The sequence below is a fragment of the Stegodyphus dumicola genome, chromosome 2 (assembly GCF_044657685.1).
Source record: "Stegodyphus dumicola isolate Sdum_Otavi_A_Nest chromosome 2, ASM4465768v1".
Taxonomy (NCBI): Eukaryota; Metazoa; Arthropoda; class Arachnida; order Araneae; family Eresidae; genus Stegodyphus; species Stegodyphus dumicola.
Window position 1 is genome coordinate 236175917 of NC_140769.1, and position 13017 is coordinate 236188933.

At 30.9% G+C, this 13017-nt stretch overlaps 1 protein-coding gene across 1 annotated transcript in view; it reads right to left on the minus strand.

Moving 5' to 3' along the window:
- LOC118200743 (uncharacterized) overlaps positions 1–13017 on the minus strand; it is a 176968-nt gene that overhangs the window by 40480 nt on the left and 123471 nt on the right. The window contains exons 15-19 of the mRNA XM_085810269.1: positions 9833–9986; positions 5395–5522; positions 5245–5279; positions 3198–3308; positions 2322–2430 (exon numbers count right to left, since the gene is read on the minus strand). Of these exons, the coding sequence (XP_085666395.1) occupies positions 2322–2430; positions 3198–3308; positions 5245–5279; positions 5395–5522; positions 9833–9986 (537 nt within the window). The remainder of the gene's footprint in view (positions 1–2321; positions 2431–3197; positions 3309–5244; positions 5280–5394; positions 5523–9832; positions 9987–13017) is intronic.

A 13017-nucleotide genomic window follows, 5' to 3' on the forward strand; every position in this document is an offset into this window, starting at 1 on the left:
ATATGAAATAGTGATTTGTAAAATAACGAGTATTTATAACCTTAAGGGGATCAAAATTTACAAAAAAAAAAAAAAAAAAAAAAATCTCCATTTGTTTCCTGTATAAAATGTTTCTTTCAATGCAAGTTTTTTTATAATTTATTTTTTGTGCTAATATTTTGTCTTTAATTCAATAGACAGACATAATTTCCTATTCAGTTACAAAGTTCCATTGTTCAAGTCCTGTAATTGCAGCAAAGAGAATCTCCACTAAATTGTCAATCAAAATTTTTGTCATTCTCAGCAACCTCTGTATCATTTTCTTTACTACTGGTAGAGAAATTTTCTGAATTTAGAACCATACTACAGATTTCACAGCCTATTAGTTAATCAATGATTGGGGCATTGTCATTGCTATGAAAAACTTCTGTTATATCATCTTTATCTATTAAAACTTTAAATCTCCCCATTTCTTCACAAATTCCATCAATTGCAAAATTTTGCTCTTTTTGCAATATCTGAGTCACCAAATTCGCAACTGCCATCATAAAGCTTAGCTAGCACCTACTGTACACTACTGGCAAATAACATGTTCTGCTCAATTTTGTCTTGATTTTAGCTCATGCTGCTTGAAGTTAAGCCTGAATTATATTAGTTATTTATTATTATTATACTTGAATCTATTTCCGCTCATGCTTAAGGTTTATCTGAAAACTAAACTCAGCGGCGCAACAGCCCTAGTGGGCCACAGCCTGCAGTGCCCAAAAATCTGCTTTCTTGACCTTGGGCCCTGGAGTGTATCAGCATATGTCCTGGGCAACTGGTCAGCTTGTTGCAGGACCTCCGGTGTTTAGTCCCCAAGAGAACTTGGTACTCATTTTATCAACCCATTCAAGGAATGAAAGACTGAGTCAACCTTGCTCAGCCCAAGGATCGAACCTCGGACCTGTGGTGCAACTGCACAACACTCTAGCCTCTTCACCACCAGGCAGTCTAAAGTTTATCCGAGTTCTGAATAAATAAATTTGCACATATACTTACAACTTATCCAGGACCAATGCCAGTTATTTTGTGTCCCAGTACAGTCTCTTCAGATCCCGAATTGCTGCCAAGCACCTTCCTCAATTCTAAAAATTTTGCATCCTTCTTTAAATTCAAAAAACTCTGCCTTCCCAAAATTCTGCCAATCAGTGCAATCGCACCTGCTCTGGCATATGAGCATAATTTACAAAATCTATATTTATATCATATGGAAAGAAATTTCTGTTAAATTGCTCCTTGTCAACAAACTCAACAGAGTTAGCTGAAGTTTGTAATCATTGCTAAGTATAATGCTAGCATAAAAGGTTACTATACTCTCTGGTATTCAATTAATAATATTTTTAAAAAATAATTTTGTAGGCATTACTGCATGAGTCATATCTCAAGCTGTCATGTGTTGATAGTCATATGGTGATGAAAGCAATAAATAATAAATAATGATTCACCAGGCTGGCATCAATGTTGAAGGTATATTAAGAGTCGAGACTCTTCACATGTTTTATGAAAAAATATCAAATGCACAGGCATAAAGCATTTAAAAAAATGCTGCTAGTGATCTGAAGGTCTTGATTTTAGATCATTCTGAATACTGGATGTCTGGATTTCGGACTTCCTGTACTGCAATAATAATAATAAATGTACTGCATTTATTATAAGCTTAGAATTCATTTTATGTATATGGAAGAGATACATACTATTGTAAAATAAAATTAAGAAAGAAAGAAAGAAAATTTTAAGTCTGCCAAATTTAAAGTCTAGGCCAAAATAAATATTTCAGCTATTAGACTAAATGGACTCTGGCCTAAAATAATCTTTAGTAATAACAGGCCAAAATAAATATTTCAGCTATTAGACTAAATGGACTCTGGCCTAAAATAATCTTTAGTAATAACAGGCCAAAATAATTTTTTTAGCTGATAGACCAAAATATCTGATTTTAAAAACGTGATTCATCTAATTTGATAATCAAGAATGATATGTGATTAATTTATTTTTATGAGAAAACAATCTTTCTTTCCTATAAGAATCATCAGTGATATTCATGAAGTTAACTAATTTAAAAATAAATTAATAAAAATAACTTGGATAAGAAAATTTTGACAGATCTCTGTACATTGCATACAATTTAAATATCTTGATTAATTGGAGTATTTTCATAACTCAGTGATTAATAAGCATTTCTAGTTTTATTTATCAGTTGTTAAAAAAGAGATCAATAGAATTAATATTCATAATTCTGATCCTTCATTAGAGGTGACGTGTTACATTCTACTCAATTATAATAAATGTAAAATACTAACTTCCAAATCTTTAGATAGTTGACTTTCAGCTGAAAAAATCTGTCTTTCTAATGTTGTAAATTCTTTCAGTCCTCCAAGTTCACTTTTTAATCTCTCATTTTGTTCTTTCCTATTACATATTACAAGATTATGTTATTACATATATAAAAGATAAACTGTTTGCAAAATAATTTTATATACACTTCTTTTCAAAAGTTAAGCACACTATGCAAGCTTTAAGCTTCAAAACATTTCAATTTTATCAAATGAAATTCACAGTGGATGTAGAAAGAAATATGTAAATATCATATGGTGTAATAAATTAAATTTTACTCTGAATAATATGCTAAGTACACACTGATTAAAAATGACATCTTTTTGAAGCTTTTGAGTACATGGGCTTTACTGTTGATAAAAATTTTTTGAAAGACAATTTTGACTACTTTTTTATTAAATCAGATGAATTCCAACTGAAAGACAACTGGATGGTTTTCAGCGTTGGCATGTTCTTGACTGGCTTGAAGCAGGTCAATGTTGCTATTTTCTTTAATTTTCAACCATTCTATAACTTCAGATCTATTGAAATAATTTCAGATAAGTGAGTCAGTTGTCTGGAGACCTTTCTTTGATCATCCAAAGGTTATCACATCTTCTAATAATAAGTACATGTCTTTATTTGCCAAGTACAACTAATGAATCAACTGCATCAACTGAAAGATTCATATCTGTGACTAGGGATGGTCCTAGACTGCCTGCCACCTTTTTTTACAGAAATAAATTTGATAATAATTTCACCAAACTTAAAATTGGCTGCTCACATGCTGTGCATCATCTTTACCCTCCACTAGGAACGGCCTTATCTGTGACATCTTTGTAGCAAATCTTTAGATAGTTGACTGATCCAAATCTTTAGATAGTTGACTTTCAGCTGAAAAAATCTGTCTTTCTAATGTTGTAAATTCTTTCAGTCCTCCAAGTTCACTTTTTAATCTCTCATTTTGTTCTTTCCTATTACATATTACAAGATTATGTTATTACATATATAAAAGATAAACTGTTTGCAAAATAATTTTATATACACTTCTTTTCAAAAGTTAAGCACACTATGCAAGCTTTAAGCTTCAAAACATTTCAATTTTATCAAATGAAATTCACAGTGGATGTAGAAAGAAATATGTAAATATCATATGGTGTAATAAATTAAATTTTACTCTGAATAATATGCTAAGTACACACTGATTAAAAATGACATCTTTTTGAAGCTTTTGAGTACATGGGCTTTACTGTTGATAAAAATTTTTTGAAAGACAATTTTGACTACTTTTTTATTAAATCAGATGAATTCCAACTGAAAGACAACTGGATGGTTTTCAGCGTTGGCATGTTCTTGACTGGCTTGAAGCAGGTCAATGTTGCTATTTTCTTTAATTTTCAACCATTCTATAACTTCAGATCTATTGAAATAATTTCAGATAAGTGAGTCAGTTGTCTGGAGACCTTTCTTTGATCATCCAAAGGTTATCACATCTTCTAATAATAAGTACATGTCTTTATTTGCCAAGTACAACTAATGAATCAACTGCATCAACTGAAAGATTCATATCTGTGACTAGGGATGGTCCTAGACTGCCTGCCACCTTTTTTTACAGAAATAAATTTGATAATAATTTCACCAAACTTAAAATTGGCTGCTCACATGCTGTGCATCATCTTTACCCTCCACTAGGAACGGCCTTATCTGTGACATCTTTGTAGCAAAGACTATGTACGGATGGACTACATGCCAAGGTATGAAGAATTTGTCTCTCATTATGTATGAAAGCCAGATGAGCACTTCTAAAGCTAACTGATCAACATGCAGATGGGAAAGCAGCTGAATGATCCAATGTCTAGAGTTCATGGATGAGTCAATATTCGCACTAGAATAAATTAACGGGATTGGATTATTGTATTATAGAAAAGCACACAATGGCTATCTGCCTAGAGAAAGAGAATACAATTGTAAAGGAGTTTTCAAAGAAACTGGTTCATATTCATGTTACACATAGAGAAAACCCTGAAAATTCCCATGCAATCAACCCATTCTCTGGTATTAGAACTTGGGCTGAACTACCAGTGTTCAGCAACTCATTTTGCTGCTGCTGGGCTGGATCCTATAATAAGCATAACAACAAATGAGGATCTAAAGAAAAGGAACACAGAATACGCCCAGTTATATCATTGGCCACTAGACCCATAGTGTTGGCAGTAAAATAGTGTGGGCTGTCAGTAATACATCATAATCACTCTCCTCGTTCTTACTCCATCTCCTATTTAGTAGGAATAAGGGATTTTCATTTTAAATTTTACCATTTAAATTTGCTTTCCATGAGGTGCACATAATCTGATTTAACACTTTTGGTAAAATAAATAAATAAATAAATAAATAAACATTTTCCTTTCTTATATTTTATTATGCACAACACATTCTAATACTTTTCTTAAAACTTTGGAAAAGACATCAAGACAACTTTTCCTTTTTTTAACCCCCTAAAAATTTTACTAAGTAATTCTAATTGTTATATAAAACAGCAGTATAAAAAATATTATTTCATATAAACATTTATTAATTTTTTTTTAATTTTCTAATTTTATTAGAAGTGATACATCAATCTATGTTTCTAATTTTAATTTTGTTCAATTTCTTGTTTACTAATAATTAGAGACTGAAACACACAGAGAACAGACTATTACTAGACTGTATTCAATCGAAAATGGGTAGGGGGGAAGATACTATCATGTTAATTTATACCTTCAAAAGTCTTTAAACTGGGTGATTCAAAAGTCAAATGTGCTAAAAAAAAATTCAGTTCATACATAAATATAATATTTTCCAAGTATCTATGAGGTTTCAACTAAATATTAATATTTGCAAGAACAAACAATCTAAATAAAAATGTCTTACATTTTTCTGGCTTCACACAGGTTACATACTGGCAACTGGAAATCAATATTTAAAATAAATTTATGATGATAGGAGCAGTAATACACTAAACTATATTACTTAAAGTAATTAAATGACCCAAATTAACAAAAGATGCAATGTTAAGATTACCTGACACTGAATTTTAGCATCTTCAACAGCTTTCTGCTCAGGAAGATATAAAATTACCTCTGTTTGAACTTCAGTATCTTTCATATCTCTTGGGATAGGAAAGAAAGGATCACAAATATCTTCATTGTCTGAAAATAAAAATTTGAATTCTTGAACAACAAACATTATACTTCCTCAAAATTAAATATTTCATACAAAATTAAGTTCAGATTTAGATTTAAATCTCTTAGTAATAATTTTTACATGTTGCATATTACTGCATGAGCAGGGAAAGTTTTATTAGATAATAAACCCTCTTCAACAGTGCGAATAAAAAAAATGATTAATTTTATTCAGATAGTAGCCACTAAGTGGCCAGCCTTCATCTGGCTTTTAAATGTACCAGAAAAATGCTTAAAGGGAACACCAAACATTAAATTTAAAAACTGCACAGTATTTTACTCTGCAGAACAGATTTATCAAACATTTAAAAACACAAATTTCAATAAAAATATATTACATATTAAATAAGTACAATCAAATAAGCAGTATCTCTTGATACAAATATTAATATCCTAATAAATAAATTAACCAACTTCCTGTTTCAAAATCTTAATTCAAATGGTATAAAGGAAGTTAAAAACTTTGTTAAAAAAAACATGCAAAACTTTTAATATAATTGAAATTATATATAATTGAAATGTAATATAAAAAAATTACAATGAAATAAGCAATAAATCTCATATTTTCAAGAGAAATAAGTCAGCAGTCCAGTATTCAAAGCAATGAATGAAAAGCTGTTGCCAAAACCACATTTCTAAAAGAATGAAACTATCATTAGAAAGCAATAACCAGTCAAAATTGTGCTTTGTGGATGACATAATAAAAAATATACAAACTTCTTTGCCATTAGCTAATAAAAAGAGAGAGAGAAACAAACAAAAAAAAAAAAAACTTTCTGTTGTGCCTCACAAGACACAAGAGCGTCAGAATAAGAAAATTGCAATGTGCGTGTTGCGTGTCCAAAAATCAAAAGAAAATAAGAAGCATTTTATCTCATATTTTCAACAGTCAGCAGTATACAAAGCGAAGCAGTCAAGTACAAAGCAAAGCATTGATTGAAAAAGTGTTGTATTGAATGAAAAAGTAAGTCAGTATACAAAGCAAAGCATTGAATGAAAAAGTGTTGCCAAAACCACATTTCTAAAAAAAATGAAACTAATCAGAATGATGCAATTTCATCAAAAAAGATAGGACTTTTTTTTAAAAAAATTGATTCGAATTTTGAAAAAAAAAAAAAAAATGCTTTGAGGTGCACTGGCTCTTGTCTAGATGCACCTATTTACTAAATTTCGTAGCCCTGGGTCTATTAGCTTACATGCAGCACGAACGAAAGACGCACACAGACTCTTTCTTTTATTATATGTACATTCTAGAAATTACCCTATTAAAAAATGTATGTTCAGTTACTGTAATAGCTTGAATATTGGTTGAAATTTTCCCCTGCCTTACTTGAAAAGCTTCTTTTAAAATCCTACCCATCTCATATGTATAGCTTCTCAGTTATACACTTCTAATTCATACAACTCTTTAAACTATAATTTTCCCAAGTCCCAGAATGAGGAAAAGAAATTCAATGCTTATCATCCAGTTCTTAGTTCCAAGGGTCTGCTTCCATTCGAATAATTTTTCCCCTGCATAATGACTTTTTCCCCTCCCCTGGCTGTAAATAATTTTTTATTCACTCTCCTGTTTGCCCAGGCATTAGACAAAGGCCACAAAAAAAAAAAAAAAAAAAAAAAAAAAAAAAAAAAAAAAAAAAAGTAATAACTCTTCCATAAAATCATCACCTTTTTGTCACAATCTTTTGCCATCTAGAGGGGGGGGGGCTGTTCCCCCCCCTAAAGTTTAATGTTTGCTATGCTCTGATGACTTATTTTTTGTTTCCTTTTTCAATTATACATATGCTTTTTTATTATAATTTTTATAGAATTATTATTATTATTATTATTTAGCAAAAAAAGTGCTTATACTTTTATTCTCAGCTTACTTTTGCCCAGATGATGCAATTGAAAACACATAGCAATGTACAATTCTACACTGCATTTTATGCAACAGATTTTATAATATGTTCTTTTTTTTTTCTTCTCAAGTTTAGCAAACAATGAACTACTTATATTTCGGAAAGAGAGCTAGGTTAAAATTCATTGTGTCCATAATTTATTTGTGAATTTTTTATAACTGAAAAAGAAAGCAAACATTTTAAGATTTGTTCCCCTCCCCATCTTTAAGAGTATATCCCGAATATATGCAACACAGAAACTTTTTATGCATTACATTTTGATGATTATTCTATATGAAAAACAGAAAAGCATTCAAGACTGCCACACCTGACAAGTGAAAAATGTTTTCGTTCAAAAATATATGTGCATTTGAGCCATTTTTATTGTTGATATAAATACACTTCTGCTGGAGCTACTTTTGTTAGCATTGTTTAAGACATGACTGGCTTAGAGTAATATCTGAAATTTTTGTCCCAAAATGGCAGAAATGGCATTTTGAAAGAATTCTTGGTTTAGAATTTCTGTGTATAAATTCTTAATGCTTTTGAACAATTGTTGTATTCAGAGAAATGAATGATAATAGAGAAATATTAGAAGATTCTGAAGACAATCCTCTTGTACTAAAAATCACAGGACAACAACTGAAAACAAAATGAGCCACAAAATGAAGAAGAACAGAAAGTGAACCAATTCTTCAGAGAAAACTGAAGAAAAGGTCCAAGCACTGATTCACTAATTCCTAGAGTTTAAATGTATGGAGGAAGAATATAAGAAAGCTACTAACATAGCAGTCCCCGATCCTGCATTGAAGTTTATGCCTGAATGTATATAACACACTATTCAGACTATACATTCTTAGCTTGCATAAGATGTCTCAAGTAGATGCCTTCATTGGGGATTTCAATGCACACTTCCCTTATTGGGGATACAGCAATTAGAACCGTGCTGGTGAGACAACTGAAGAATTACTTAATTCCAGCACTTTTGATCTGGTATATAATAACAAGGACCTTCACACTTATTTACAATATAACGGTTCAAAAACGACACCAGGTTTACTTTTAGCAACTCTCGAACTTAGTCACTCTTCCAAATGTAGGATACTTGAAGACCCTGGTTGTGGCCACCATCAGGTTGTTGATTGCCATTTCTGTTCCTCATTTCGATAGAAGAAATCTTTTAAAGTTCCAAGACATCTAACTTTAAAATGGCCTATTGGAAACTACTTTCTTTTGGTTTGCTTGCTATTAGATGGTACACATGACTTGCCAATTATTTTCACCTTATCGACAGCATATTTGCATGTTTAAAAACTGTCACAACCTTAGGGCAGTATTCCACAATATTGGTTAAAGATTAATAAGTTAAATACCAATTGCATCTCAAAATTCTAAGAAATAAAAAAAAAATAGTTTTTTGGACCTGCTTAGAATTTATCTACCAAAACATGTGTGAATTTGCTATTTAATCATTGAGATCTATAAATCTTTTATTCTCTTATAATCTGAAATTGCAACACATTTCTCGTTCATTAGATACTCTTCTGGTTTGCATTATTCATGAATTTCATATGATGGAGGATTGTAACTGTTGTCAGCAAAAATACTTCATTTCTGTCTTTCTAACATGAAACCGCTATACCTTCCCGGAATTTTGTTGAATAATGCCATTCCCAAATGTTTTTATTAATATTGTTTAATAATAATTTTTAAATAATAATGGTGGAATGCACTATTCTGTAGCTGTTTATATTATATTTATTTAGAAAATCTAAAAATAAATCTGATGGAGCAAAATAGTTTTCTATGTAAAATTTGTAACTCTTGTCGTCAATGCATTCTGTCCCTTTGATAATGCAAACATGTAGAGCCGAGTGGCTTGCTATTTTTACCATTTCCTAAATATATCTCCATATGACATGCATAAAATGGTTTATTGTAAATTTTATAGAGATGTATTCCTTATCTTTTTTGCTTCTTTGGGATACACTGATGTAACTTAAATCTACCTTGAATTTTCACAATATCTCCATCAGTCATTAATTCTCCAGTGAGATCATATGCCACTTCAGAAGGATTATTCATTAAATCAAATATTTTTTCCCAAATTTTCCTTAATCGATCATAATATGGATGGTACTAATATCCCATCAACTTTATTTTTTTAATACCATCTTAGCTACTGATGTACCACTTGTCTCGCAGCACAGTACAATATAATCTCAGATTAAAAACATGATCTATCAATATGAATAGGGAAGATTTTTCATGCTGAATTCAGAGAAGGTGATTACGATGAGAAATTTGAGTTATATTTAGAATATTTTAAATGGAAGTTTTATTAAAAATACATCAATTTGATAAACCACATGAGCTATAATAAATATCATACTTTACCTGAATAATTGGTCTCTGTTTCTGATTCTTCTTCTAACATTGACAGTTGTAAAGTTTGTTTCCTAGCTTTCTTTTGAGTAAGTAAATTTCTAATTCTCGCTTCATCCAAAGATCCACCCCAAGTTTCCCGACGTGATGCCTTTGGAAATGCAGGCTACCCAAGACAATTGTAAAAAATTGAGGCAAAATGTTAAAGGAAACAATAATTTTATTTTTCTTCTTTTATAAAAATTGGCAAACTATTAGAATCAAGATCAGCTCCCTTCCGCAAATATGAAATACTCTGACTTTTAAATAAATACAATAAAAATTCTTTAACTACGCAAAGTTAATACTCATCATAATATTATTTTTGTAATGCACTGAAGTGAAGTGCCACTGAATTATGGACAGCAGGTCAATAACAAGTTGGGCCTCCTCTGGCCTTAAAAATGGCTGCTACACGACAAGGCATAGATTCAATAAGTTTGCAGAAGCATTTTACAGGAATTGCTTGCCAAACATCCAAGAGCTGGCCATAATACAGGAAGGGTTGCTAATGTTATGTGATGTGGTTTTACATTTTTAACCAAAACATCTCAAAGGTGCTCAATAGGATTTTAGTCAGGGCTTCTAGGTAGCCAATTTATGACAGAGAAGTCATAGAAATGCTCATCCGACCAGGATCTGAGACAGGTGCAGTTATCTTGCTGGAATACTCCATTTTGGCATAAATGGAAGGGCAGCATAAATGGATACAGATAATCACCTAGCAACTCAACATACCAAATCGTATTGAAGAAGGTTAGTACAAGCACCAAAAATCCCAAACACCCCAGACCATTATTGAGCTGCCATGTCCTTGTACAATTCCAACCTGGTATGCAGGATCCATGGCATCATGAGCCTGACACCATATTTTCATCCTCCAGTAGTATTCGAAATCGAGACTCATCACTACTACTCCTTTTAAGTTTATTCTCTGTATTCTGTTGCCCAGGCAAGATGGCAGCTCTGATGGCATGAATTGAAAAATGGTACTCTCGTAGGTCTACAGCTCCTGAAGCCCACACGATAAAGTGAGCATTGCATAATCATTTACTGACTGTATGACTGATTCTCTAATTCAGCTGGGTGGCAATTTGAACTAATATTTGGCTTCATTGGCTATGTTTAATACCGCTGAGCCATCTCGGACCATGCTCCTTCAAGACTAATTTTCCTTTGCAATTTGCCCAATTGCTAGTTTTCCCCCTATCATCCGTGTATTCTCAGTATAGTCTTGACACTGTCGACCATGAAAATTCCAACTCTCTGATGATTTGGAAATCGAATGCCCCATGCCTCGAGCACCACTATCAGTCCACGGTCCAAAGTGTCTAAATCAGATGTTTTACCCATGCTGGCACTTGAAATGGCTGATTAATGTGAGGGTGTTGGGGTAACTGCATATATAGTACTAGCTATATATGCAGTTACCCCAACACCCTCACGAGAGCATAAATGCGGCACAGTGCTACAAATATATATATTTTGTATACCCATGTCTATGGCTAATTCAGTGGCTCTTCAGTGTATATTTACTTAAAACTTAACAATCAACTCTATTGACTACTGTACTGTTTTTTTTTTTCCCCCATCTCTGTGACAATCTCTGTTATACATCTTTTAACATATCAGAGGTAATGATATGGTCTAAAATTCAATAATAATCGAAAATTTGCATACAGTTCACAAAGATAATATTAAAAAGGTGATGTTAATTTGATGAAAATTTGCATTACTAAAAATTTAAGAATTTCTTAAATATATATATATTTCAAGAACAAATTACAAACAAACATACAACAAAAAGCAAACAAAAAATATGAACAGACATAAAATAATTTTCAAAAAACTTGCAAAAGAATTGCTCTGTATTTTTTAAATATATAAAACTTTAATTACTTATTTATATAGAAACAAAGTATTAACATGCTCTTAAGATCCCCTAAATACTTTATTATAATGTTTGTATAATACATTCACTTAAAATTTGGAATTTACTCTATGAACATTTTAAGTACAGATCTCAAATATCTTTTTACAAATAGTACATTCCACATATATGACTACAAAAACTCTACAAAAATATGATAAATCACATATATGACATTTTAATGAGTTAAAAACCTCCAACTCTGATTCTGAAGAGATGTTAATTTGTTAAAAATTTGCATTGCTAAACATTTATGGTGTTTCTTTTTTTTTTAAAAAAAAAAAAAAAAAAAAAAAGTATTTCAAAAACAAATTACAATCCTGCAACAAAAAGCAAACTGCAAATTATGAACATACAGGAAACAACATTCAAAATTCTGCCAAAAGAATTGCACTGCATTTTTTTATATACAAAATGTTGGCATTACTTATTTATATAGGAACATAGTATTAATATGCTCTTAAGATCCCCCAGTACATTATCATATTTTTATAATATTCACTTAAAATTTAGCATTTCCTCTATTAACATTTAAAGTATGAATCTCAAATATGTTTTTTACAAATAGTACATTCTACATATATGACTATAAAAGCTCTACAAAAAATACGATAAACCACAATGACCATGATCCTTAGTTAGCTAAACTCTGAACTAGAAAAGAGCAAAGCTAAACTATTAATAATTCTATCTTTAAAAGAATATTTTTTAGAAAAGTTCTGGCTATAGGTAAATGCTCTTTTCTGCAGCATTTAAATGAATGTAAGATCAACAGATGGAAATTACAAAATGAATTCATTTTTGGTAAACTAACATATTATAGGGAAATAACAAAAATACTTAAATAAAAATACTTTAATTCAAACAAAACAATTTTTTGTTATAATTTTATGCAGTAAAAAGTGAAGATTACCTTCATAAGCAAATGTGATTTCTAATATTTAAAAAAAAAAAAAAAAAAATTAACTGTTAACATGTAATGGACAGACAAGAGAACATAAACAGAGAGTTAAAATGCAGAACAGAACAACATGAAGGGCTCTTGTGATTACTCAAATTACAGCAATCTCTAAAGAAGGAGTTAAAGCATTAAATTACATTTTATAAAAACTCTGCTTCATAGGATTGAAGAGATCATGCAACACTAAGTCCAGAAGAGAAGATAAATATGCTTTCAGGCTTAAACATTGGAAGATTGTTTTTTTAAGAAACACATTTTCTAAGATTA